At 33.5% G+C, this 27,644-nt stretch overlaps 5 protein-coding genes across 5 annotated transcripts; 1 reads left to right on the top strand and 4 right to left on the bottom strand.

Annotated features, from left to right (window-relative positions):
• Positions 1-297: 297 nt before the first annotated feature.
• LOC106390169 (cyclic nucleotide-gated ion channel 4-like) lies at positions 298-5,026 on the bottom strand. Its single transcript, XM_013830578.3, has 8 exons — positions 4,324-5,026; positions 3,291-3,506; positions 2,122-2,435; positions 1,907-2,015; positions 1,589-1,825; positions 1,411-1,497; positions 913-1,277; positions 298-528 (listed from the first exon to the last, which is right to left on the bottom strand). The coding sequence occupies exons 1-8, from the start codon at positions 4,927-4,929 to the stop codon at positions 375-377; spliced, it is 2,088 nt and encodes a 695-aa protein (XP_013686032.2). The 5' UTR covers positions 4,930-5,026; the 3' UTR covers positions 298-374.
• Positions 5,027-6,363: 1,337 nt separating this feature from the next.
• On the top strand, positions 6,364-8,814 carry LOC106379279. Its single transcript, XM_013819282.3, has one exon. It carries the CDS (start codon positions 6,708-6,710, stop codon positions 7,812-7,814), a length of 1,107 nt encoding a protein of 368 aa, XP_013674736.2. The 5' UTR covers positions 6,364-6,707; the 3' UTR covers positions 7,815-8,814.
• Positions 8,815-16,010: 7,196 nt separating this feature from the next.
• Positions 16,011-17,306, bottom strand: LOC106418586. The gene has a single exon (XM_013859322.2). It carries the CDS (start codon positions 17,204-17,206, stop codon positions 16,094-16,096), a length of 1,113 nt encoding a protein of 370 aa, XP_013714776.2. The 5' UTR covers positions 17,207-17,306; the 3' UTR covers positions 16,011-16,093.
• A 325-nt stretch (positions 17,307-17,631) lies between these two features.
• Positions 17,632-20,441, bottom strand: LOC106379278. The gene has a single exon (XM_013819281.3). It carries the CDS (start codon positions 19,234-19,236, stop codon positions 18,133-18,135), a length of 1,104 nt encoding a protein of 367 aa, XP_013674735.2. The 5' UTR covers positions 19,237-20,441; the 3' UTR covers positions 17,632-18,132.
• A 264-nt stretch (positions 20,442-20,705) lies between these two features.
• Positions 20,706-22,048, bottom strand: LOC125583970 (B3 domain-containing protein REM9-like). Its single transcript, XM_048751618.1, has 3 exons — positions 21,344-22,048; positions 20,976-21,270; positions 20,706-20,884 (listed from the first exon to the last, which is right to left on the bottom strand). Exons 1-3 carry the CDS (start codon positions 21,740-21,742, stop codon positions 20,856-20,858), a joined length of 723 nt encoding a protein of 240 aa, XP_048607575.1. The 5' UTR covers positions 21,743-22,048; the 3' UTR covers positions 20,706-20,855.
• Positions 22,049-27,644: the final 5,596 nt, after the last annotated feature.

Here is a 27,644-nt window from a genome sequence, read left to right as displayed (position 1 = left end):
CCAATTCTAAGCTTCATATAGAGAATCATCGTTTCCACAAACAAACATGAATCTGCAAGACCTATTTTCTCACTTCTTTATACCTATCACAATTTGAGTTTTCCTTTTCGATGTCTAATGTATGTTAGGCAGCCGAGTAAAATATTGTGGATTATATACACTGCTTAACTATTGGTATGATTCATTATGAAAGTTATTTTCGTGTAAGTCAAGACTCAAGATTGCATTTTTGGAGTTCTTTTTTCACTTCTTCATGCAGATTATTATCTAGTTTCCTTTTCCATGTCATATCTCGTATGCATGATAATATAATAGGATTAATTATTGAAGGAGAACATAATATATAGTAGATCGATAGAGCAAAATAGTATCAATTAATAATCATCAAAATCGTCAGGATTGGGTTTAGGAGAGGTTAAGATGGCTGTATAGAGCCTCAATTTATCTTCTCCTAGTGACGCACATCTCGACAATGGTCTCCTCGGCCTTATGAACGACAGTGACGTCAAAGTCAACCTATGCTTGTACCTATCACATTAACAAGAACCATTTAGTTATTATCTATGTAAATCTATTCACACATAATTCCGATCAAAACAACAACAGAAAAAACAGTTTTTTTTTTTATTTTGTAATATTTTCTTAAGTAATATATTTCTTAAACCACCATTTCTTTTTCTTTTTTTTTTGCTTCACAAAATACTTAAATTCCAAAAATCAATAAATGTGGTTGTCGTATTGTTTGGACTTTTTATCAAGTTGCTGTGTCTTTGCAAAACAATATTAAAATGATAATAATCGAAAGCTCATTTCTTTCCCACATAAATTGTACTTTTGATTGGAAAAAAAAATTGGCAATAGATTTAAACCTTTTTAAAAGGGAGATGTATATATTCAAGAAATGAGACGTACCTCCTCCAAGCGAGCTGAACCGCAACTGCGGCCCAAGTTCGCCAGCCAGGAGAATAATAGCGGGCACTGCGTTTGACTTTCTCGTTAACAAAAGTGTAACGGAAATGTTGAGTCACGTACTTAACGTCTTGAGCGTCGAGTCCAAATGCTTCGGTGGTCTCGAGCGTTACAAGCGTTGAGGAAGACGGCGGTAGCCTCTCCACGAATGGTCGTCGGAGACACCATGAGAGAAGCTCGTCACCGCTAAAATTACCTGGACCTAACATGCAACAGCTTTTGACTCCGTCTCTTAGTAACTGACTACTCTGAAGATGGCCTCTTACTACAAACAACATTCTCTGCACTGCATCTCCTTCTTTTTGGATCTGTATGCATTTTAACATTTTTACTTTGTGTTCAAAGTTGAGAGATTTTCTGGAAGCCACGCTAATAGACAACTAAACTAGATGGCTTCACGAATTGAAATAAATAATCGTTAAATTGGTTAAAGATACTTACGGTTTCTCCTTTTGTGAAAATGAGAGACTTCACGCGGTCGCATATATTCTCAAGCACCAAATCATCCATATGCTGAAACAACGGAACCTAAAAAATGCATATAGTCATGACATCAGTGATAATTAATTCTAATGTCGTCTCTTCAGTAATGAATATTAATCGTGATGACTAATCTAACCTGCCGGACCAAGTCCAAACAAAGATGGTACTTGATGTCTCTCCTAAGACCTTCTGGAAGGTTTTGAACCATCTCACACTCGTCTACACCGCGCATAGCGGCCCATCTCTGCCGCTCGTAGTTGCGAACTCGTTGCCTAAACCCTAATGGTAAATGTCTCTTCTTCATCCACCACTCTATGTTCCTCATTTTCAGGTGCATTGCTTGCTTCTTTGAAGTTGTTGCGTGAAGAAACACCTACATTTGTAAATTAGAGACAAATTATAATTCCTTGAGTTATGATAAGTAAATTACAAGAAAATAAGCTAGTGCAATTACCTTTATGTTACCGATCAACATTGTAACAAGAAGAAGACCACTTGTTAGAACTATTATATTGAAGACAACCTCAGACCATTCTGTTGTGCTCTCCAAATTCCCAAATGTGCTGATTAAGTATATAGATCAAACAAATCAATTTAATGTTTTTATTTGATTTTCTTTGTATAAGTTAAACTAAATTCACACAAACAAAACTAAAATCTGAACAATACCTGAGAGTCATGAGACCCCAAAAAATAGGGAAAAGGACTTTCTCCAACCGGCTTTCATTGCTCACAAGTTGAATGGTCCATTGATAAGCACCATATGTGTAGTCGGTGTCGATATCTAAGCAAACGGATCGTGCTTGGTGGTTTCGTGCCCAAGCCAGTCTAGCCCTGTCAAGGACCATCTCGGTCGTGCCATAGTACACTGGTTCCTTACATGACAACATCCTTAGGTCGCAACCCGTTGTGTTTTCACATTGTTCTTTAAGACATTTCGCTGATCTTTGGACCCCTAACAAGTACCAACAGGCTCCTGCTGCCTGTAGTTCATATAAAAAGTAAATGGTAACGAACAAAATTGGAAAACTAATAGATTTTTGATAATTGGTCACAATATTATACGGTTATGATTGAGTTGGAAGATCTAATAAATTCTCATACGATGTTGATTAAAATCTGATGAATCATTGAGGGAGAAATAAAAGTGAAATCGTAAAATATGTATTTGGAAAGGAAGCTAATGATTGTATAACTTTTTATTCTAACCTAGTCTTTCTTGTTTAATCATACCTAAAAACCAATGCAAGTTGTGCTTATTTTTATTAAATAATTTGATTGCTACTTATGTGCTTCAGAGAATCACACCTCCCCCCTAACAAGTCTTTTCTTATTTTGGCATTTTCTGATATATTTCTCTTTCAGAAAGACTCCCATAGCAAAGGAAAAGGTCCATGTGAAACTATTTTAGGTAACAAATAAATAAACTCCAACAAAAAAATACTAAAATATAATTACCTGGCACCTGAAAACCAATACTTTTCCAAAATTTAGCAGTCTATAAAATAAATTACCCACTCACACTCGCACAAAAAAAAACTGAAATTTATAAAAGAAAAATCGTAGATATGCATTTACTATTTTACTAAAATTTGTAATCTATTGATGAACATATAGAATACAGAGCATATAACGACACTTGTTAATAACTACTCAAAACGTTTAGACTTTAGACACAACAATAAAAGCTTGCATTGAGATTCATTTAGGCCTAAACTTGTTCTTTTTTTTGGTCCAGGCTTAAACTAGTTCAATTATGTTATCTCAATCGTTAAAATGGTAATCAGAAATGAAATCATATTTCTAAGCAAGAAATTTGTTTTTATCAAAACACTTACATGAGCGGCGACGAAATAAGCGACCATGTTGAGTGCGATTCCCCACCAGACGGTACCGAAAATGTAACCTGACAGAGTGGCATTTTGACGGAGATGGCGAATGGAGTGGTAGATCTTCGGTAGATATTGGAAGAGGAATGTTAAAAGCAGGATTGAGACCACCAAAGTCACAGATCCTCTCTTTAGAAGAAAAGGTATCACCACCCACAACACCACCTGCTCTCATTTTAAAAATAATAATTTGTTGTTAAATTATTTAAACAAAAGAACAATAATGTACCATACGAAAAGAAGACTGAAAACGAATATGTATTCTCATTTGGTCCACACACGAACATGATTAGGTCAGTCTAAGTGAGTCTTATTTCAGACCATATAACTATCTGGATTTAAGATTTTTTTTCCCTAGATTAGTCTATTAATTTTAGTTCAGTACAAGATTTAATTACTATGTTTGTGCTCATTAACCAATGTTAGTAATTGTCACAAGAAAAGCAAAGAAATCATAAAAAAAAAAACTGAAAAACAAAAAAAAATCATCATTACCTAATTGTATAAAGTATTATTACTCGCTAATAATCGCTCTGTATAGTAACCTCTGCGCATTTGCATTGACTAAAACTGTATAGCATTAAACATTGGTCTTGAGTCCTCGACGACTAACATAATAATATAACCCAAATTTTAGCAAAAAAGAAATAGTAAAATAACGAAGGTACTATCACATTATAACTATGTTATAAGTATAAATTTAGTAACTGGCTAAGAAAAAATACGGTATATATAAATGATCTTCCAACTAAAGCTTAACATATACTTTAATTTGCGCGATTTCTTTGTTTCTCAAGTAATAGCTCAGAAGAAGTTCATCACCACGTTTACATCTAAGAGTTAATCTCTCTAGCGCATTTAATTTCTTGTATATACCAAAGTAAAAATAATATAATTTGCTTAATAAATAAGAAGAATTAAAATATTGGTAATATTTGTTTCTTTCTGTAAATAGGAAGAATTAAAATATTGGTCTAGTAACCTGAGGTAATGGTAAGATGACGAAGAGATCGAAGAAGAACCCATTCTTCTTAACGTAAGGTGGAGCACCTCTCGTACGTACACGTGTCCCATCTCCTTTGTTAATATCGCCGTCGCTATCTCCGCCGGGATAAGGCCACCGGCGAGCAATCTTGAACTGAATCAAAATGTTCCATAAGTGCAAAAGATCGGTCATGGAGCGTAACGCAGTGACGGTGAGAGCGAGCCAACCGTCGACGAGCAGACACATACACGCGTCGTTAACCGAGAGGGTGTATAGAAAAAGTGGGTCCACGAAAAGGCCCGTCGCGCAGACGAGGAGAAAGACTCTGTTCCATTCTTGAACTAGTTTGGATCTCGGGTCAAGTATTCGACCCAACATCATCCATTTATTATAGGAACCCCATAACCCGTTTCTTCTTCCTCCGCACGTAACCCGCACACGTGGTTCTTCTTCCTCTTTTTCCTCTTTCTCAGTTTCTTCCATCTCTTCTGCTTCTTCTTCCTCCTCTTCCTCGTCCGTGTAATCTTCGTCTGAGTAATATCCTACGCTGCTTGAAGCACGTGAGACGCGTGATGCGCGTGTGAATTCTTGCTCGGTGGCCATGGTAAGTAATACCGCATGCAACAGAGAGAGAGAGATTAATAGCTTAATGTGATTGGGAAGCTGGAAATAAGTTGTGGAGAGACATACGTTGCCTTAATTGGAGAAGAAATGACAGAGTGCTGCTCAATTTACTATTATACCCTCGTGTTTTTGTTTCTTGTAATTTAATCACGTTATTTATGGGTTATATACGTACTTAGTATGATGCGGAAACAAAGATTATACGTTTTCTACGTAGCTACTTTATGGACACAAACCTGTAATATTCATATATCAATATCAAACATGAAAAACGATTTATAGAGTAAGTTTTGTTATTTCATTCTCCATCAAAGTTTTATTTCCCTTAAAGATTTTGAACTCTATTTTCTCAGAGGTCTCTGTAGTTTGTACTGTACTAGAAGCAAACAAAGATTTAGATGGGACTATATATATCCTTGTCGATTCAATAATTTATGATAGCATTATTGACCCTGTTATATTTGTAATAAATGGAAATACAATGGAAGCAAGATAGACTTGCACCATAAGATGATAAGAAATGCATGTGAATTGGAGAAAAGCTATATATAAATGCATGTCAGTATGTGTGCATATAAATAAAATGGGTAAGCTAATTTGAATGGAATAATAACACAATACGTTACTCTCTTGCCCCCTCTCTCTTAATGTTATTGAATTTTCTACTAGAAGACGAAAAAGGTAAACCAATTATATAGTTTCAATGCATAAGCGCTTCGTAGTCATTATTGTATTTTTGTGTGATCCTCTCTTTAGGTTTATTGTATTTTTGTGTAATCCTCTCTTTAAGTTTATAAAAGAAGATAGATTATTAAACATGATTTTTTTTTTTTTTTGAAACTAACATGGAGTTTATTTCAGCATAGAAAATCAATAAACAATAGAAAAAAGTGGAAGATAGAAGTTATGTGTTTGGCTAGAGTCACATGAAAATGTTCATATATTTTGTTTGGTGTTTAGTGTTTTTTGAATTGAGCTTTCTTTGTTCACTAGATTCCAACATATGAATTTGTCATTTCTTATAATATGTACATCTCTTGCATATGGCAATTCTAACTATCACACTCTCTAAGGTATCCCCACCTCAAATTCTCTTCTCACCCGTATCTTTCTTTCATTATATAAAAATATTTTGGGAACGTTGATCTATATATATTAGCTGTATTTTAAAAAAAATTAGTATTTTTATTTGTAAATAAACAGTTGACGTATATTCTCTTGGGCATATCCTTGTTTCCTAAATTATTGTAAATGTCCATCAGTTATTAATTATTTTGGTGGCACTGGCACAATTAATACATATATATATATATATATATAATAAAATTATGATTTATAAGAATAAAGTAAACTACTGCATGTAACTTATTCAATTTTTATGTTTAAAAGGTATACAAACATTTAAATATATGGTAAATGTTAAAAAATATTAACCACTGAATCTTTAAAATAATATTAAAGTATATAAATGTTAAATCACCATCAAGCTCTAGTTAACAAGTCAAAGTACATGTTTTGTATTTGATGACTTGCTTACCATGTTTGAACCAGCATAACAAAATAAGGTACACAAATATATACATATATGGGGCAAAAAATCCTTTACCAATATTTATTTCCATGAATCTACTCCAACAAATATAGAAAATATGATAACTTGGTGTGCAAGGCCGCCTCATACATGTATTAATGGAGGGTTTTACTCTTTTTTTTTTCTCTCTCTTTAATCTCTTTTGCTACTCGCTTTACTAATATACATGTCTCTATTTCTGAGTCGGCTCCGCCTTGGGAAACAAGGGTTGTTGAGAAGATCATCTCTTCTTATTTTCTCCAATGGCTTTTCATCATCTTCCTTGCATCAAACCCCTCCTTGTAATATCCTCGGCGCTAAACCTTGTGGAGAGGGTCTCGGGAAACTCATCATCAAGAATGCTAATGAACGTGACGCTACTGAACTGGAAAAGAAAGTGCCAATGGATTTGGTGTATAATAATCATGGTAACGATACCATCGTTGGGGCATCTCATGGCTGGATAGCTACTCTCAAGGACGACGGAATCCTTCGTCTCCAAGACGATCTCAACCCATATGCATCTTATACAGAACCGAAACACATCCCTCTGCCTCCCCTTGTAACCATGAGACACTGCCAAACCAAAATCGTCACCAACGTCTCAATGTCCTCATCTTGTCCGGATGATGATGAGAATTGTGTTGTGGCTGCTAAGTTCTTGGGAGCTCAGCTCAGCTTTTGCAAACCAGCCTCTCAGAGTAGTAAACCAGAGTGGACCAACATCAGGATCAAAAACCCTTGTTTCTACTCCTCACGTGTCGTGTTCTCCAAGAAAGAGGAGATGTTTCGTATTCTCGGATATGGAGGCCACCTCATGGGGTCATGGGATCCCTGCAAACCCAGCGAGGACCCCAAGTTGCAGATCTTGCATTTCCAAAAGATTCCTAAGCTGCCGAAGGCCACACGCGAGCTTATGGATTCGTGTTGCAAGAGCGAGCACTTGGTGGAGTCACCAGCTGGTGAGACTTTCTTGGTTAAGATGTACAGGAAGACATCCGAGATCAGCAAGGGTGGTATTGCAAAAATGAAGACGAGAGCTTTAATGGTGTTCAAGATAGATGAAGAAGGAAACGCTGTCCACACTCAAGACATAGGAGATCTAGTCATTTTCCTCTCGGATTCTGAACCATTCTGTGCCTCTGCTGCTTCCTTTCCTGGCTTGCACTCAAACCACGTTGAGTTCTTGGAAGCTTTCAACGAAGTCGCATATATCGATCTGTCTGGTCACGCCTTCATTAGCTATATTGATTCTCACTTCCCTGCTTACTATATTCCACCTCAAAAAATCTAGAAAACTAGTTTGGAATTGATGGCTGAGTCTTACCTCTTGGTGTTTGCTAAGTGCAGTCTGTTTTTAATATTTCTGGAGTTTTTGCATTTGTTCCTTTGTTATGATTAGAGAACTGATTGGCTCAATTCTTCAACAACAAAACCTCTTAATTAAAAGACCAGTTAACACAACAAAATTCTCTGTACACATCTCACAACTCTTTTTTAGTAAATTTTTTCAGGGTTATTTCGCTTCAGAAGGTAACTCGAAAAGAAGAAAATTAACAAAGCTTTAGTTGTGAGATGTACGTAACGTCAGAGCTCCTCACGCCTCAGGGATGATATGGATTTTTATCTCCATAGTTCCTTGTAACCTGCGTTTACAAACCACACTATTGAGTGAGCAAATGTCATCCGACAAATTAATCAGGTACATAACATTAGCTAGCTGCTGATGCCAATCAATGCCTTCCATGTCCCTGATACAAAACATGTACTTGTCTCAAAAACCTCTTTCATTTTTCATTTTTTTGTAGTAAGATTTGTTTTGATCTTTACTACACAGTTAAACCAACTTGGCGAGAAGGCATCCTTTTGTATTAACGGAGGGTTTTCCCTGGACATCAGTCCATCACCATTCTTTAATTGTTTTTTTTTTCTTTCAGTCAACAAGAAGATACGATCATTAGATATTTGAGGTTCGTGCATAATAAGATACGAGATGCACCACCCTAGTGAAGGCATCGGCCTTATTGGGTCTGAACTTTTACTCTCTTGACCCAAACAGCCCACATTTCAACAATGACTACAAAATCAAGTCATGGAAAATATCATACATCAACGGATTTGGTGATCGCATTTGAGTAGTCTGAGGTTGTGTGGAATTATATAAATATGACAAGTGGTCTTATTCTCGGTATTATGTTAAAACTTTTTTTTTCTCATAACTTAATTAATGATATCATGATTTCATGCGAATTGTTATTTTATCTTTTGGCATCCATAAACGTTTTTAGAAGATATTTTCATTATATTCACTCTTTCTCCCATTCAAAAATAAATAAATAAATAATATATATATATATATATATATATATATATATATATATATGTATAAAATTTAGGCTAATGTCATATTTTCAATTTATAAAAGCAGATTTAAATACCAAATACTCAAAAAAAAGTTTTAATCAAAATATGTTAATTCAGAACATGATCATTTTGGATAATATTTACTAAAGTATGGTGTTTGCTAGAGTCTATTGAAACTTCTCACACTTTTGTCTCTTTAGCTACGATCTGCCCCCCTCTTTTCCCTACATATCTCTCTCTCTCTCTCTCTCTCTCTCTCTCTCTCTCTCTCTCTCTCTCTCTCTCTCTCTCTCTCTCTCTCTCTCTCTCTCTCTCTCTCTCTCTCTCTCTCTCTCTCTCTCTCTCTCTCTCTCTCTCTCTCTCTCTCTCTCTCTCTCTCTTTCTTATAATGGAATAAGAATCAATTATTGTTTTATATGGAAACAAACGTAGGCATTTATCATTTGTTCATATGCATATAAGCACCTGAGAGAGAGATGTAATGTAACAAAAGGATTTTTTTTTTAAATGAGGTGGTCCCATAAATAAGCAAAAACTCATGGTTGTATATTCATTGAAGCTGGTGTGTCACAAACATGTGATTTTTTAAGCATTTGCGACATACTTACAAATGCCAACATAATTATTTTCCTGATTTGTTTAACTTTGTGAGTTAAGTTCATGTAATACCAATTTATCCACTAGAATGCAAATTTTCCATTTAAAGTGACAATGACATGTCCAAATTGTTGGTTTTATGCCTTTCATTTATATAAATCGTAATCGGCATCAAACAACAAAACCTTGGGCAAGTACGCTTAGTACACTACAAACGGCTTATAATGAATAAATAATCAAAGAGAAAGAGAAGTGATTGGGTCTTCATCAAAAACAAAACCGGTTAAAGAGGCAAGTAGACTACAAAATCCGCTCCACAACAGTTTAGTATTTTGGTTGCTATTTAGCTTGAGAGGAAAAATGATAATAAATAAGGAAATATTCCTTTTTACATTATAATAATATTATTATATTGTATTTATAATTAAAATTCTTTTAAAAAACTTCATTACTTAATTGTAAAAACCAACTAAATTAATCACTTTTCAAACACATCCAACGTCATTAACCATTCATAATACCATCAGTGTCTTAAGAAAACATAAAACAAGAACCAATAAGAAGAAAATTTAACCATAACTTCATTTCTAAAACCAACAAAATTAACATGACGTTGGTTTAATAAGAAGAGAACTTAACCCATAACTCAGAGCATATGCAATGGTGTGCTCCACCAATGAGTCCTTAGCATTATTTTATTTATATATTTTTTTTTTTTTTTGAATAGTTAAGGATTAGAATTAAAAATGTTCGTCCAATGGTGTGTCTGAAGATGGAGTCCTTAGCAAAAAAAAAAAAATTAAATTGAAATTTTATTAATTGCATAACTAAAAATAAAGATACAATGAAAGTAAAAGATACACAAATTATTAATCTTCATCACCAAATTTGTTCCAAATATTTTCGATTAAATCATTCTTCAATCGTTCATGCATATGCCTATCACGAAGATCATTCCGATTGGGAAACAAATTATTCATATTTGTAGGCCTCTCGGTTTCGACCTCTGAACTTCTGGTGACGTCTCCTTCTTCAAATTCTTCTGCATCGTACCGGATGTAACCATCTCGTTCATTTTCAACTATCATATTGTGTAGTATGATACATGCTCTCATTTTCAACTTCTGGTTGTTTGACCTGAAAAAAATAGATAATTTGTAAGCAAAGAAGAAGGATTATTAAAGAGCAATAAGACTACAGAGCAACGAAACAGAATAACGAGAACGAGAACTAATAAAACAAGATAGGCAACACTACAGAGGGCATCCAAGATTGAGTTTTCGAGTTCAACAGACAACAAGATTTGAATAATCAAACCATACAGATACGCAAACTAAAAACCAAACACATATAAACCGTAATAAGAAAACAAATAGACGTTCAAATCGATTGAAAACAAATTGGTCTTTCGAAACCGAAATCGAAACATGTTTAAGACCAACCGCAACGATCCCTTAGATTGAAACCGAGAACGTTTTGAATAAGTTGAACCCAAAAGAACCGGAAATCAATTGAAAACCCAAAATTTTTTTGAAACCCTAAATCGAAAGTATCCCCAAATCGATTGAAACGAAAACGAACCCTAAATTGAGACGATAACATCATAAAACCTACTTTAATCATTAAATCGACCACAGAAGACATCGGTTTACCTTGGATCTTCGTGGAAGAACACGATCGAGGATATCGCCTTTTCGTCGAGAGCTTTGTTTTTTTTTTCTCCGGCTTCGGTTGAATGAATTTTTTTTTTCCAAAACGAAACACATATGCGACCCAGCCCTATCACCCTCCGCCACGTGCACAAGGATCAAGTCCTTCGACTCCTTATCTACGGACTCATCCTTAGTTATTTTAACCAAAATATTATTATAAAATTGCATAATCCATCGGTTTAGCTGCTAAGGACTCCCAACGTGCCTCCGTTGCGGTTGGTCTCAGATGCCACCACCTCCCACCTCTCCATCTCCGACCACATCTCCACCACATGTCCCTTCTCCACCACCTCCGGTCCCGTCAACACCACCGGCACCACCGGTCACATCGCAGCCACCACCACTCACATCGCCGCCACCACCACTCACATCGGCAAGACCTCCGATCACCTCTCCAAGAGACACAAGCTCCCACTCCACCTTGTTTAGCGTCTTCGTATTCTCGTCGACTTTCTCTGCAACCGATCGGATTTTGCCATGGAGTATACCCCTCTGTACATCACATCTACAATCAGCCAACAAAGAGACAAGATTTTCATACCCTTTCATCCAGTGATTGTTACGGTCTTCAAGTCGTGCCTTGTCCAAACGCAAAACGCCGATCCTCTTGTCTCTCTTGGACAGCACCACCGGTTCTTTCTTTGGTTCTTCGGGCATGGGCTTGTCCCTGGTGGCAAACGGTCCCTTTTTACCACGACGGTTACCGTGATCTCCGGCTGAGTGACGACGTTGATCGGCGGCGGCTGAACGACGGATGAGACGGGAGGTGACAAAGGCGATTCTCATCATCTTTTTGTTTCTTTTTTTTTGTCTTCTTCTCTCAGTAAAGATTGAGGAGTGAGGAGAGATGGTGTGTGTTAATAGATATTTATACTGGAGCTTCGAGCTGTATTGTGTAAAGAGGCGTAGTGATGCGATCAGGTTACTTTATGTATTGTGTAGAGAGGTTATTTCTTCTTCTTTTTTTGAAAAAGTTCACCACAAATACATGTTGATATATACAACTCTAAAATCATTTATAATATTCCTTTTATAAAATGAAACACGTACGTTAAAATTAAGCTGACTCTACTAATTAACCCAAACAAAAAATTTGTTTGTTTAAAAGTATATATTTGCACTTTAATAATTGAGAACAAATGATTTTAGTAAGCCTATAAAAGAAACCGAATTTTCAAATTTTAGTATTACTAATATTTTGTCAACTAACAACCGAATTGGAAAAAAAAAATTATCAATGACTAAGTTAAAAAGAAAATGATATAAATTATAAACAAAACAAAAAAAAAACTCAAAGATATGAAGTTAAAAAATTCCTTCCTTTTTTCTTGAAGATCAAGCTACTATTGGCTGCTTTTCTGCATGCATATTGACCAATTAACTAAGGACACGTGCTCCTCTTCTCCCTTGCTAATTGCGTGAGTGACTGAGAAGAGACAGTTATAGGTCTATATATACTAGACTAATTAATGCCTTTACGAGCCTTTGTACGAGTCGGAGCTGCGCACAAAATATATTCTTTTGTCGGGAGGTAAATAAAAGATAATGATTTGTTTTTTTTTTGTATGGAAAAACAAAAAACATTATCATAAACTGAGACGTACCGTTATAACATATCAGTCTATTCTTATAAACTAATAAAACAGTGGTTGAGAGTCGGGATAAACGTAAAATAATTAGCACAAAATTCTTTCTAACGTAGTGATAAAAGTTAAAAAAATCATTTTAAGAGAATAATCTATTTCTCAAATGAAACCGTTAAAATTAAGCAAATGAACCATCCACTCTACTCTTGGTTCTCAAAAAAAAAGATATCCACTCTACTCTTTTGTGTGTTTAGACCCCAAGCAAAATGCGTATAATGTATAAAGAAATGGAATCTAACAAATTTTTATAATAATTATATATATATATATATATATATATGTACAGAATTGGAAAACAATAATTTAAATAGAGAAACTAATATAATAAAAACAAAAAAATTCAAAAGATATGAGTGCTTTAGAAAAGAAAGGAAGTTAACACTCTAATGTTAACTAATTTATATAATAATATTTGAGTAAAACTCCTTTCTTTCCCTTGAAGAACAAACTACCGTTGCTTGCATGATGACCACTTAGCGTACGACACGTGTTCCTATACACTCTCGCCGCGTCAAGTTACGGACGATTCTCTGTAGACTAGATATGTTGGCCACGAGAACGTCTCTTTCCAAGTCCAACATTTTTCTTTATTTATGCAGGCTGCAATGCACTAAAGTACAAACAGCAATTTAAAATTCGCAAAATATTCTAATAAATTGAGTCAATCTCTCTTTCTATAGTCAGAAATTGACTTCATGGTTAAGTTTTGTGCGCAGCTCCGATTCGTGGTTAAGTTAGTAGTCAATCTCTCTTATACCCATATCTTCTAATGAATTGGTGGTGGAAAACTTCAAAGGTATAATTCATATCGTTTATGAATTCAAATCTTTATGATAGTTGTAATTTTATTTTCCTTTTAAACCATATATATGGCATAGTATTTATGCAAACAAAAATGTATATGACATATTGTCATATTTTATCTTGTAACAGTAATTTTAATTAAAAAGAATATATCATTTAAAATCATTTTTATATGCGAAATTAGTAAAATATCCAACAATTTTTTTTTTGAAATGTATAAATATAACTGAAAATAAGCTGACAAAAAAATATAATTGAAAAAAAAACCGATGGAAATGCCCTATGACAGAAAGGCATCAAACCGAACCCAATATAACTAACTTTTTTTCTTTAACAAGTGTGAGTTACAAATGTGCATGATCAGACAAACATGTGAGCGTGTATAAAATTAAGAAGTTGATTACCCTTGTCAAAATAAATTCATAGTGAGTTCAACGCAAAGAAAAACGATTATTTTTTTATGTAATACTGAAGGGACAAATGCAATAAAGAAACACAAATTTTATCTTGGTTGCAACTTCAAAACTGGAACAACAAAAACAAGCTATCTATACTATTATTTGCGAAGTAAATTTTTGCAATCGAGCTCTCACGTTAAAAGTTAGAGCGGTTAATGTCGTTGTTACCCTTAATGAATTTTTATATAATAATTTAATTAAAAACGAATTTTATATTAATAATATTAAATTTCTAAAAAGATAATTCTCATATATTTTGTTGTTATCTTGAAATAATATTTTATATTTCTAAAAAATAAGATAATACTTATATATTGTGTTGTTATCTTTAAATAATATTTTTATTTTAAAAATTAAGATATAAAATAATATATAATTAAATATTAAGAGCGGTTAATATCGTTGTTACCCGTAATAAATTTTTATATATAATAATTTAATTAAAAACGAATTTTATATTAATAATATTAATTCTAAAAAGATAATTCTCATATATTTTGTTGTTATCTTGAAATAATATTTTGTATTTCTAAAAAATAAGATAATACTTATATATTGTCTTGTTATCTTTAAATAATATTTTTATTATAAAAATTAAGATATAAAATAATATATAATTAAATATTAATGAAGAAAAAACATTTGTATAAAAATATATTCTAAAACATTTCTAATATATGAGTGTTTTGAAAAATTCAACACAATAATTAGTATATATATTTAAATGAAATTTTTGGTGGTATAGAAATTATTTTATCTTTTGTATAAACTTGTTAAGAATATAAATAATAACTAAACATATTGTTTTTGAATTAACAAAATATAAAATAATATATATCTATAAGAAGATTATGCCCGCATGTGCGGACAAGACATCTAGACTATTATTGGCGAAGTAAATTTTTGCAATGGAGCTCTCACGTTAAAAATTAGAGCGGTTAATATCGTGTATACCTTTAATAAATAATTATATAAATTAGTCGAAATATAAAAACGAATTTCAAATCTATCTGATTAAAAAATAATTAAAATTAATAATAAATCGTTTATACCCTTAATGAGTTTATACCCTTAATGAATAATTATATAAATTAGTCGAAATATAAAAACGAATTTCAAATCTATCTGATTAAAAAATGAATAAATTAATAATAAATCGTTTATACCCTTAATGAAAAAATTATATAAATAGTCAAAAATAATAATGAATTTAAAATATATCTGATTAAATAAGTGATTAAAATTAATAATAATAAGAATTATCTAAAATATAAATAATTAAAAACGAATTTCTATTAATACTATTATATTTATATATTATATTAGATAATTGACTATAAATAAAAATAATAAAATTTTCAAAAATAAAAACATGTTTTAAAACATAAGATAATTGCTAGATATATTCTATTGTTATCTGAAAATAATATTTTATTAAAACATGTTTTAAAACATAAGATAATTCTACATATATTCTGTTGTTATCTGAAAATAATATTTTATTATAAAATTTATAGTTAGATATAAAAAAAAATTTATAATGAAATGCTAATCAAACAAATAAATATATTTTCTAAAATATATGTGAATGTCTTTAAAATTTAACACAACAATAAATATATATATATTGATAAAAAGTAATGAATATATATATTAATAATATTTTATTTATATGTTATATCTGATAATTGACTATAAGTAAATTTAATAAAATTCTCAAAAATAAAATATATTTTTAAAACATAAGATAATTCTTAAATATGTTGTGTTTTTATCTGAAATAATATTTTTTATTATAAAATATAAAATATAAAGTTTAAGTTTTGATTTATCTTTTTTTAAATATAAGAATATTATGCCCGCATGTGCGGGCAAGACACCTAGTGATTTATAATGACACCAAGAGGTCATAGCGGAATCTGCTAGTGAATATTAATATATCAAAGCTTTTAACTGTGGATGCATGTCTTTGACTATTACTTGTAAGACTTACTAGTCTATATTCTGTGGTGGAATAAAATAAGGGGCCGCCGTTGGAGAAATAGTTGTAACAACGTAGTAGTCAGCTAGATCGAAAAATCCATTTTCGCATGCATCCAAGCTTTCGACGCTGTTAGGGAACAGGTCAGGAAAAGAGCTAGCCGGGACACAAAAAGGTTCAGACATTGAGAGGAAAATGACAAGACCTCCAATGTCTCGAGTGTGAACCGCGTGTCCTTCACCGTCTAGCTTGAACACCATTAAATTTTCTGTTTTCATTTTGGCAACACCTTTGTCTATCTCGCTACTCTTCTTGTATTGTTTGACAATGAAAGTTTCACCGGTGGTTACTGACTCCACTAAGTGCTCGTACGTGCAGCACGAATCCATAAGCTCGTTGGTGGTCTTGGTTAACTCGGGAATGTTTTCAAAGCGCAACCTCTGAATCTTGTGTTTGTGATTCTGGAGATCCCATGATCCCATGATGTGGCCTCCAGCTCCGAGAATGCGAAACACGTTGTCTTTCTTGGAAAACATAACACGAGAAGAGAAGAAGCAAGGGTTATCGATCCTGATGTTGACCCACTCGTTTCTACTATGAGCTGGTCTGCAAAAACTGAGCTGAGGTCCCAAGAACTTGACAGCCACAACACAGTCTTCATCATCATCTGGAGAAGATGAGGACATTGAGACGTTGGTGACGATCTGGGTTTGGCAACGTGGAAGAGTCACAAGAGGAGGCAGAGGGATGCGTCTAGGATCTGTATACGATGCATACGGGTTTAGATCATCTTGGAGACGCAGGATTCCGTCTTTGCCATTCAAAGTAGCTACCCATCCATTAGATGCCCCGATCGTTACCACTGTACCAAATATATCATTATACACCAACTCCGCACGCACCTTCTTTTCCAACTTAGTCATGGTTCTATCATTAACGTTGTATCTGACGAGTTTTCCTAGAAAGGCTTCATAAGGTTCACAAGGTTCAGCTAAGATTATACAAGGAGGGGTTTGCTTTTTCCTCAAGGAAGAAGATAATCCATTAGAGAGAAGTAGAGGAAGAGTTGATCTTCGAGATTTCCCAAGACGGAGCTTCGACAGCCGGCTGAGAATTAGAGACATGAATTATGAATAGAGAAACACTAACGTTCTTAATGGATAACTAAGAAACCCTATTCACCCTAATCAATTAATATAAGAGGAGTAGCCTTGCCAGCCAAGTTTTTATAAAACGCAGTCGTTTCGAGATTTTTTCGTATTTATTTGTGCTCTTTACAAATATGTACTCAATGTTACATTCGCATATGAGTCTTTCTCTACTTAAAAAATGATTTCCTTTGCTTTTTGTAATAACAAAAAAATGATACTTTCGTATGATAAATATGACTTTGCATTCTTGTTAACAAATAAAAACAATAATTGGATAAACACAATGTTATGGGATAAAGGACCTAATAGTAAAATACTAACAACTGGCACAACAATGAATGCAGTTTTTTGCTAAATCCATTTTTCTGGATATGAAACTACCACAGTTTATCATAAAGTATTTATGTCTTTATTATACTTATTACTTCATGTTATTTCCCTTTTATTGATGTTTATTTGTCTGACTTTGACATCACCTTAAAACGATTTTTTTTCACACATTTGAAAAGTTTGATGTCTTTACCTGAAGAAAAATACGCTGTTTTCTATATTTTCTTTACTTTTATGTATTAAAGGGATATGATGTCCGCATGAATATAAGTGGTAAGATATAAAAACAAAACATACAGCAAAAATAAGTTAAGATCTAGCTATGACACCAACTGATAAGATATAAAAAGTTTTTAGTTGTGGATGCATGACTCTCTGACTATTACAAAAACACTTACTAGTCTATATTTTGTGGTGGAATAAAGAAAGGGCGTGAATATAAGTGGTAAGATATAAAAACAAAAACATACAGCAAAAATAAGCTAAGAACTATAACACCAATTAACTGGTAAGATATAAAAAAGTTTTAGTGGTGGATGCATGACTCTCTGACTATTACAAAACAGTTACTAGTCTATATTTTGTGGTGGAATAAAGAAAGGGGCCGGGTTGGGACAACCAATATTTGTATAAGCGTAGCGATCATCCAGATCGACAAATCCATGTTCGCATGAATCCAAGGTTTCGACGCTGTTAGGGAGCAACCGGAATGAGCTAGCCGGGACACAAAAAGGTTCAGACATTGAGAGGAAAATGACGAGACCTCCAATGTCTTGAGTGTAAACTGCATTTCCTTCATCGTCTAGCTTGAACACCATTAAATTTCTTGTTTTCATGCTGGCAACGCCTTCGACTATCTCGCTAGTCTTCTTGTACTGCTTAAGCATGAAAGTTTCGCTGGTGGTTACTGACTCCACCAAGTGCTCGTACGTGCAGCACGAATCCATAAACTCGTTAGTGGGCTTGGTTAACACGGGAATGTTTTCAAAGCGCAACCTCTGAATCTTGTGTTTGTGATTCTGGAGATCCCATGATCCCATGAGATGGCCTCCAGCTCCGAGAATGCGAAACACGTTGTCTTTCTTGGAAAACATAACACGTGAGGAGTAGAAGCATGGGTTATCGATCCTGATGTTGACCCACTCGGGTTTAGTATGAGCTGGTCTACAAAAACTTAGCTGAGGTCCCAAGAACTTGACAGCCACAACACAGTCTTCATCCTCTGGAGAAGATGAGGACATTGACACGTTGGTGACGATTTGGGTTTGGCAACGTGGGAGAGTCACAAGAGGAGGCAGGGGGATGCGTTTAGGATCCGTATACGATGCGTACGGGTTTAGATCATCTTGGAGACGCAGGATTCCGTCTTTGCCATTCAAAGTAGCTACCCATCCATTAGATGCCCCGATCGTTACCACTGTACCAAATATATCATTATACACCAACTCTCCATGCACCACCTTCCTTTCCCGATCAATCATATCATTATGAACCTTGGAAATGTAGAGTTTTCCGAGACCGGCTTTATAAGGTTCACAGAGTTCAGCTAAGACGATGTAACATGGAGGGGTTTGCTCTTTCCTAGAGGATGATGAAAATCCATTTGAGAGAAGAGGTGATCTTCGAGATTTCCCAAGACGGAGCTTCGACAGCCGGCTGATAAGCAGAGACATGAATACCTTCCTAAGTAAGAAGAAACCCTAATCGTGCTGCCCTCCGTATTAATAATATAAGAGGAGTAGCCTTGCTCGTCAAGTTATTATCAAACACAGTCAGTTTCCAGATTTTCCGAATTTATTTGTCGAGTAAATATGGAAACAAAAGATTTTTTTCTTTTTTTTTGGTATTGTCTCACAAAAATGTCATCTAGTTTCTCTTTACAAAGATATACTCAATGTTACTTTACTAAGAAGAATAATATACTCAATGCTACTTTACTAAAAAATTGTGTTTATTATGTACTAGGTAGTTGCCCGTAAATTTTTGGGTACAAATAATTTTTAAATTTTAATACAAATAATATTTTTGTCTTCGACTTGCAATTATATATTTTAATATTTTAAAATTGAATGTGAATTTTTGGTAGATAAGTTTTTAGTAAAAATATTTATTTATATAGTATTTAGTTAGATTTTTTTTACATCTTTTACAAAACAATATTTTATTAAATTGTTTTATAACATTACCGTTAGAACATGTATAAATAATTTAATTGGTTTGTATATCAAAAATTTTGTCTATAAAAATTATTAAAATAAAAAAAATGAACTCATATGACAAATAGATCTATACTTACAACTAACGTATAAAACACAAAAGTTATTAAGAAAAAACATAACTATATATACGTGGATTTTTTTAATCTAATAAAAAAGTAAGAATATAAAAAAATCTCATAAATTTATGAATATACTTTTGTTCATAATACTGAATCAAAATGTTCCAAAAGTGCAAAAGATCCGTCGACGAGCAAACACATACACGCGTCGTTCACAGAGAGGTTGTATAAAAAAAGTGGGTCCACGAAAAGGCCCGTCGCGCAGACGAGGAGAAAGACTCTGTTCCATTCTTGAACCAGTTTGGTTCTCGGGTCAAGTATTCGACCCAACATCATCCATTTATTATAGGAACCCCATGAGCCGTTTCTTCTTACTCCGCACGTGACCCCCACACGTGTCTCTTCTTCTTCCTCGTCCGTGTAATCTTCGTCTGCTTGAAGCACGTGAGACGCGTGATGCGCGTGTGAATTCTTGCTCGGTGGCCATGGTAAGTACTACCGCATGCAACGGAGAGAAAGAGAGAGAGAGAGAGGTTAAAGCATGAACAGTTATGAACCCGAATTTGTAGTTTTCTGCATTAGTGAATCCGAAAAAGGAGTTCATAGAAATAAAATAATAATATTTTTTTTTATTTTTTTTAAAATTTAAAATTATTCAGAATACATGAATAAAATATTAAAATATATTATAAAATTTATGAAAACATTTTATTCAACCTATGTTTTAGTTTTGAAGTTTAAGTTTTGGTTTGTGTTTTCAAATGTATAAAAGCTATGTTTTAAAATTTTATGTTGTTTCTTAACTTAAATTCAATTCATAGAAACATTTTGTTCGATGATCAGTCTACGCATTCAACAAAGGAATTAAGTTCGAGAATGTTTAACTTAGGATAAAAGTTCACATAGAAAAACCATTCAAGTTTTACAAACCGAAATACATAAGTTGATAAGTTGCTAATGAAACAAAAAGAAACAAGTTAAGATGATAGAGAGGAAAGACCGCAAAAGAGCCATCTAATTTCGTGAGGTAGAAGCAATGCTACCTGTAGAAGAAGAGAACACAAGTTAAAGCAGAAGCAAAGTAGTAACACTGAAGATATAGACAACACAAACAAGTCAAATGAGAAGACTTACCATCGATTCTGCTGAAGTGCTTGATCAGTAGTTCAGTACACTCCTTCCTTTCCGGACATACACACAGTAATGGAGTTGTCGTCCCGTCTCCAACCACGTTGAACACAAACAAATCTCCGTTGGTGCATCTGTTATCACGACAGAACTTTCTCCACCCTCTGCTGATGTAATATGCGCCGTCTGATTCGCTAAATCCGAAGCGCGCAGTCCATGACTTTCCCTCCTTGTTGACAAGTTTGACCTCTTTGCATTGTTGGTTCAAAGCACCACACCTCATAGCTTCCACAGGAAGAAACTACAAACACATACATAACATCAGCCAAGAAGCAGTACTAGAATCACACAATAAATAACTAAATTTTACTCACCATTTTGTCGTCCTTTTGATTTGTAGGAGTAACCTCAGCCAAGAAGCAGTAGTCGTATGAGAAAGTAGGAGCATCATCCGCGTCGGACCACAGAATCTCACAACAGCTAGGACCAAAAGGAGTCACATGAAAGACCATGTCTCCTTCGTGTTTGAAGATGACAATGTCACCGATTCGAAGATCATGTGCTTCGGTGAACTCTTTCCAACCTTTGGTGAGTGTCCTGCCTTCTCGGATCACCTCCCAAATTTGATCCGAAGCGTCCGATCTTAGCTTCCATGGTTTATTGATCTCAGCCCCTTGTATGTGTTTTGAGTAGAAGTCAAGTGGTATTGCGACGCCACTTTGAAAACCAGGAAGAAGAGGCTTGAAGAAATGAGGTTCTCGGGGAGTTTCCATCTGCAACAATCGAGTTCCAATTACATGTATTAATCGAGTTCCAATTTAAAAAAATCGCATCAAACTACTATAGACCACACAAGACCACAGAACAATTCTAAAAGAGCCAAGTCCGGTTATATTCATGTCCTAAATTAAAACCCCCTTTTACATTTCGAACCCTTACACGAAACCCCCAAATCGAAATGAAATCCATGATAAACGAACCCTAAAAAGAAACCGTATGTCGATTTTGACCAAGAAATCGAAACCCCCTTCTCGATTTCCCACCCTAAGACGAAACCCCCAAATCGACTTCCTTAACCTAGAAACCTCTCGAGATCAAATCGAAGCTATCTCGTCCTCGGAGTGATTGAGACTCACCTGAGAGCGTTTACTAGGGGTGGGCACTTTACCCGATATCCGAAGTGGCATCCGAACCCGATCCAAAAAAACCGAACCGAAATCCGAACCGAAGTAGCAAAATACCCGAACGGGTATTGAATAAGGAGAGATTGGATATCCGAACCCGAACGGATAATACCCGAACCCGAATGGATATCCGAAGATAACCGAACATATGTATAATTAACCTTATGTTTCTAGTTTATATCTCTCATTTTATATAAAATATTTATATTGATATTACACATAATTTAAGTTCATATGATATACATACAATTCCGGAAAAAATGATTTGCTACTCACTTAAAATGCATGTCAAGTTTTTTATTTCAAAAATTAACAAAAAGTTATATCCAAAATTAAAAAAAAATAACTAAATTAGTGCCTTTTTAGTTTTAAAATGTTATGTCCAAATCTATTAACCATTCAATCTATTAAAAATAAAAAATTAGTTAACTAAAAGTTATATTTTTAAATACAATAAACTTGAGAAATGAAAATTTTAATATTTTTTTTCAAAATCTAAATATCCGAACCCGATCCGAAATAACCGAATCCGAACTAAAAATACCCGAACCCGACCCGAAGTACAGAAATACCCGAACGGGTTATAGACCTCTATACCGAAATACCCGAAAATCCGAAATACCCGACCCGAATCCGAACGGGTACCCGAACGCCCACCCCTAGCGTTTACGAGTGACTCCGACGACGAATTGATCGAGAAAATCTCCGGCTCTGGACCCCGACACGAAATCGCCTCACAGACGGAGAAACCCTAGATTTCGAAGAGAGAAGGGAAAATGGGATCTTTCACGCGAAACCCATTTTTTCGCAGTCAACCCGCGCGATCGCGTAGCCACTCCCTCTGCGCCGCGTGGCATGACCCCGTATCATATGGGCTCACTTGGAAGACCCGGTTCACGGGTTGAAACCCATTTATTCATTTCTTTTAATCGATAAGGCCTATGATACCGAGCCCATGACTCTCTCATAAACCCCCGATGCGGGTGGTCTTAATAGCTTAATGTGATTGTGAAGCTCTTCAATGGAAATAAGTTGTGGAGAGACATACGTTGCCTTAACTGGAGAAGAAATGACAGAGTTGTTAGTGGAGAGAAAGCTTCACGAGGAAGAAGATCCCAAAGGGATTTGTTTCTGTTATTAATCTCTCTCAAACGTACAAAGTGTAGAAGATAAAGCTCTGTTGTCTCGTGCATACGTAGAGCTTAGCTACAGCTTTCAATTGGGTGTACAAATTAAAAGGAAACGATATATATTAAATTTTGACATAAATTATAGAAGTTAATGTTGATTGATATATCATAGTTAATGTTTTACCAAAAAAAAAAATAATAATATATATATATATATATATCATAGTTAATAAATATTGAAATGCCTTTCAGATTTTTTTTTTCAATTAGTAGAATTAGTAAGGCTTCATGGGTTTCCGTCAAAGAATTGGATTTTTATACTTCCTTCCCCTTTGGTCGATTCAAGTGGACTTTATCATTAACATTAGATTAGATGAAATATGTATTGAGATATCTTTTTTCAGATTTTGTTTTTGTAAAAAGGCTTTAAAACTTTAAAATGACTCTTACCTCTGGACTAAGCTATTTTTATTCAGATCTTTTCAGTTATAATTTTAAACAATCATATGTTTCTATTATATGTTTGTTGTTAAGTAGTACATGAGTGAGCAAACCTGATGAGGTACAAAAAACTGTACCAAATACAAATTTTTTTACAAATGTATGAGTAACTAGATCACATCAATATCTTTTGTCTTTTTGGTCCAACATAACTTATGAGCAATATACAGAGCCGGTCCTGAATATTCTAAGGCTGCAAGCAAAAAAATTTTTTTTGGCTGGTTTGCATATCCTCAAAAAATTAAGTTTGTAGAGTACATGTTGGAGGGTCGAACTTAAGACATGGAAAGAGTAACATGTGGTAACTTTTCACCAGGCTAGAAGAAAATTATTAATTTTGTGGCCGAAATAACTTGATAAAATTGGCGGCTGGAAGCGACTGCTTGGTTGGCGTGGTGTCAAGGCCGGCTCTGGCAATATATTTTCTTGGAGAATACTGGAAGAGAAAAAAAGCTTAACTAGCTTTTAACAACCCTTAACGAGATAAATAAGTTCTAATAAGAATATTAAAAAAAAAAAAAAAACACAAACACAAGCGTTCCTTAAAAACATACAATCATTCCTTAACACAAAAATTACTTAAAACTAGATAATCAAAATCATTCGTTAACAACAATACTAAAATAAGACACAAGCTGATATACCATGGACTTTATCAGTTTTCAACCATGGTATATGATTGTGTTAGAATCTATTATATGTATTTTAGGATTTTTAGAGTATTTTCATATTGAGGTATGTTTTAGGAGCAATGTGGAGATTATGGAACATTCTGGAGCTAAAGATAGAAGAAATTCGTAGTTGTTCATAAACCAACCATAATCGACATTCAGATAGATTGTCGTTGCTCGACAGTGACGTGAGAAGACGGGTTGACTTGTTCGAGGCCGACTTGAACCCAGATGATCCACATAATTACAAGACTGCATCTGGCGGACTTTTACCTAATATTTATAGTGTTTGCCATTGTTTGGGCAAAATACAACGATTTTACTTTCTATTATTCATAGCAAACAATAAGATTTTCAGTAGATTTGGAGAGAAGATCCAAGACTCTTTCAAAGATTTATATTGGAACTCCATTTATTTCTTAACTATATTATATGCATTCTATTCAGTTTATTATCATGCTTTGCTTGATCATGTCTGGGTAGTTTCTTTTGTTAGATTTAGGGTTAATTAGGGTTTTGATGGATTAGCTAAAACTATAGAATTCCTAGGGTGAATTATAAGACATCCTTCATTAAAAATGTTCTTACTGCTTGTGTTCTAAAGTAGCTAACTAGAACCATGATCTGAGGATTGTACACAACTACGATGGTAGGTTCTTCACCTGAATTAATTCTCTTGAGCTAGGTTGCTAGAAACATGCGACAGCTGATCTAGGAAGATTAGTGAACTTATCGAATAGGATCATAAAACCGGCCTAAGGTAGTATCAATCGACACTAGAAAGGTAGCGTCGATCGACATTCGATCCGTGTTCACAAGTGAAAGCTAGAGCACTAGACTTAGACAATTTATTAGACTCGCAGCGACAACTAGATATCATTACATTAGAATTCGAGTTCTAGGATTGTAATTTTGCACACCCTTAGCTTCTATATCATTATAATCATGATTTCCTGAAACCTAGATTTAGCTATTTGTTCTCATATTTATAAACCAATCAAACATCCAACTACTTTACTTATTTACTGTTTTAATAATCTTTTGCCTAGTTTAATCGTGATTGCATTAAGTTTATTATATGTCCATGTTTCCTATAGATTCGATCCATATGTACTATAACTGAACCTCTAATTTAAGAGAGTAAAATTGCTCATAAGATAATTTGATTGATATCACAAGCATTCCTTAAAACCAAGCCAATACGACAAAGAACTTATGCAATGTCGTCTCCACCTCCTTCCGTCACAGCCACCATCATCATCACTACCACCACTTCCATCCTCTGAAGTCATCCACAATTATCCACCGAGTCTATGTCACTCTTCATATCCTTTTGTTTCCTCAAGACCTCTTTAATTTTCTCATAGAGAACACCTTTCTCCTCCAAGCACTTTCCTTTGCCAACTCGAGTCCAACTTCACTAACTTTGATTAGAGTTTTCTTTTAACTTTTGATTAGAGTTCTTCAAAATTAACTCAAGTTTGCTCTCTTTTAAGCCAACTCACGAGCCCAAACATCTTTCTTGGAAATCGGCACGTTAACATCGCCAGGCGGTGCCGTGGGTCTTGAGTTGCAAAAGGTCCACAGTCTTTTCCTATTATTATTTGCTCAAAAACTGCTAAAAATCTTGTTACTATGTTTAGTAAACAACCAACATGTTTTCTGTAATGATGTATAAAACACTAGCTAAACTCATTTTTCTCTTTCTTAAAATCATAAAGAGAAATTTACAATCAGTGATCAAAATAAACATAATTTCATGCTGTCGCAATTATAATAAAATATATGTTTTTGCTTAATTGATAATATATGTCGAACAAATATTCAAGTTTCAGCATAAAATTCAATCTAATTATCAAATGGAGTTTAACATCTTGTTTCAATTAAAACTATATATATATCTAATGTGATGGAGAATCAACATGGAATTGATGAAACAAATCAAAATGTCACTTGATAAAATATGCTGGCCATAAATAGTGTTTTGATATGATCTAAGAGCATAGTTGACTTTATTTTTCTTCAAAAATGAATAACAAATGAAACAAAATTTTATTATAACCATTATATAATGTAGATGTTTTATTATAAATCGTTAATCAAGACATATTTAACAAACCTAATAAAAAGAAGTTGGAAAAATTGAATTAAGCATTATTCAAAAATAGATGTAAACATAAACACATTTTTTGTTTGTTTGGTGTTTGATTGCACACTACAAAGAGAAAACATTGTACTGATTCACTAAATGTAATTATTGTTTGTTTCTTTGGTGTTTGAATGCACAGTACAAAGAGAAAATATTGTACTGATTCACTAAATATAATTTTCTTTCAAGTGTCAACAATGATATATTTGATGTTAAATTACTAAAATGTTATTTTCTTCTATTATCAATTGCCAATAACAATTCAAAAACCGTAACTTCAAACAAAGAAGAATATTTATAATATAAATATTTATTATAAATCTTCACTCAAAATATATTAAAAAAGGCTAACAAAAATAATTTCTTGCAATTTATATAATAACAAGATTCTTAGCAGTTTTTGAGCAGTTTTTGAGCAAATAATAATAGAAATAATACAAATGAATTCAACACACATTATCAATGACATTCAAAGCATATAGTGATAGATTTTTTATTCTTTTTCATAGAAGAAATGAGGAATGAAAATAATCATGACACTAAAAGTTCATAATTTAAATCGTCACCAAAAACTATTTAATAAAACTGCTAAAAATAGAAGTTGTCAAATTTTAATTTAACATTATTTAAAACAGATAAATTAAAAATAAACTTGATAAATGAAAGTACATATTTGAAAGTTTATCACTGTAATACATAATACAAAATTGATTTTTATCAGTTGTGAAATATGTTTTGATGTTTACCACTGAAATACATAATTTAAAGGTTTTATTATAAATCATCAACAAAAAGCATATTTAACATAACTGATAAAAGAGTTATTAAATTTTAAATTAAACTTTATTCAAAACAGGTAAATTAAGCATAGTTAAACCTTATCAATGAAATAGATGTAGACGTAACATAGTTTTGTTTGTTTGGTATTTGATTGCACATAAAAAATGAAATAATTATTCTCACAAAAATTATATTTTTCTGTAAAATGCTTCTAATGTTATATTTGATGTTAAATTATTAAAATATAATTTTTCTTTAGT

Source organism: Brassica napus, chromosome A2, assembly GCF_020379485.1.
Source record: "Brassica napus cultivar Da-Ae chromosome A2, Da-Ae, whole genome shotgun sequence".
Classification (NCBI taxonomy): domain Eukaryota; kingdom Viridiplantae; phylum Streptophyta; class Magnoliopsida; order Brassicales; family Brassicaceae; genus Brassica; species Brassica napus.
This window is presented reverse-complemented; position numbering and strand designations above follow the sequence as displayed.

Bases quoted from the DNA above. Each gene is read 5' to 3' on its own strand.
- LOC125583970 (XM_048751618.1), bottom strand. From the start codon at position 21,742: ATGGAAACTCCCCGAGAACCTCATTTCTTCAAGCCTCTTCTTCCTGGT. The intron at 21,271-21,343 runs GTGAGTAAAATT...ATGTGTTTGTAG, and splicing joins ATCAAAAGGACGACAAAATG to TTTCTTCCTGTGGAAGCTAT. The intron at 20,885-20,975 runs GTAAGTCTTCTC...CTTCTTCTACAG, and splicing joins GCACTTCAGCAGAATCGATG to GTAGCATTGCTTCTACCTCA.
- LOC106379278 (XM_013819281.3), bottom strand. From the start codon at position 19,236: ATGTCTCTGCTTATCAGCCGGCTGTCGAAGCTCCGTCTTGGGAAATCT.
- LOC106418586 (XM_013859322.2), bottom strand. From the start codon at position 17,206: ATGTCTCTAATTCTCAGCCGGCTGTCGAAGCTCCGTCTTGGGAAATCT.
- LOC106390169 (XM_013830578.3), bottom strand. From the start codon at position 4,929: ATGGCCACCGAGCAAGAATTCACACGCGCATCACGCGTCTCACGTGCT. The intron at 1,498-1,588 runs GTTAGATTAGTC...TGCATTTTTTAG, and splicing joins GTTTGGACTTGGTCCGGCAG to GTTCCGTTGTTTCAGCATAT. The intron at 529-912 runs GTACGTCTCATT...TTAATGTGATAG, and splicing joins GTTCAGCTCGCTTGGAGGAG to GTACAAGCATAGGTTGACTT.
- LOC106379279 (XM_013819282.3), top strand. From the start codon at position 6,708: ATGTCTCTATTTCTGAGTCGGCTCCGCCTTGGGAAACAAGGGTTGTTG.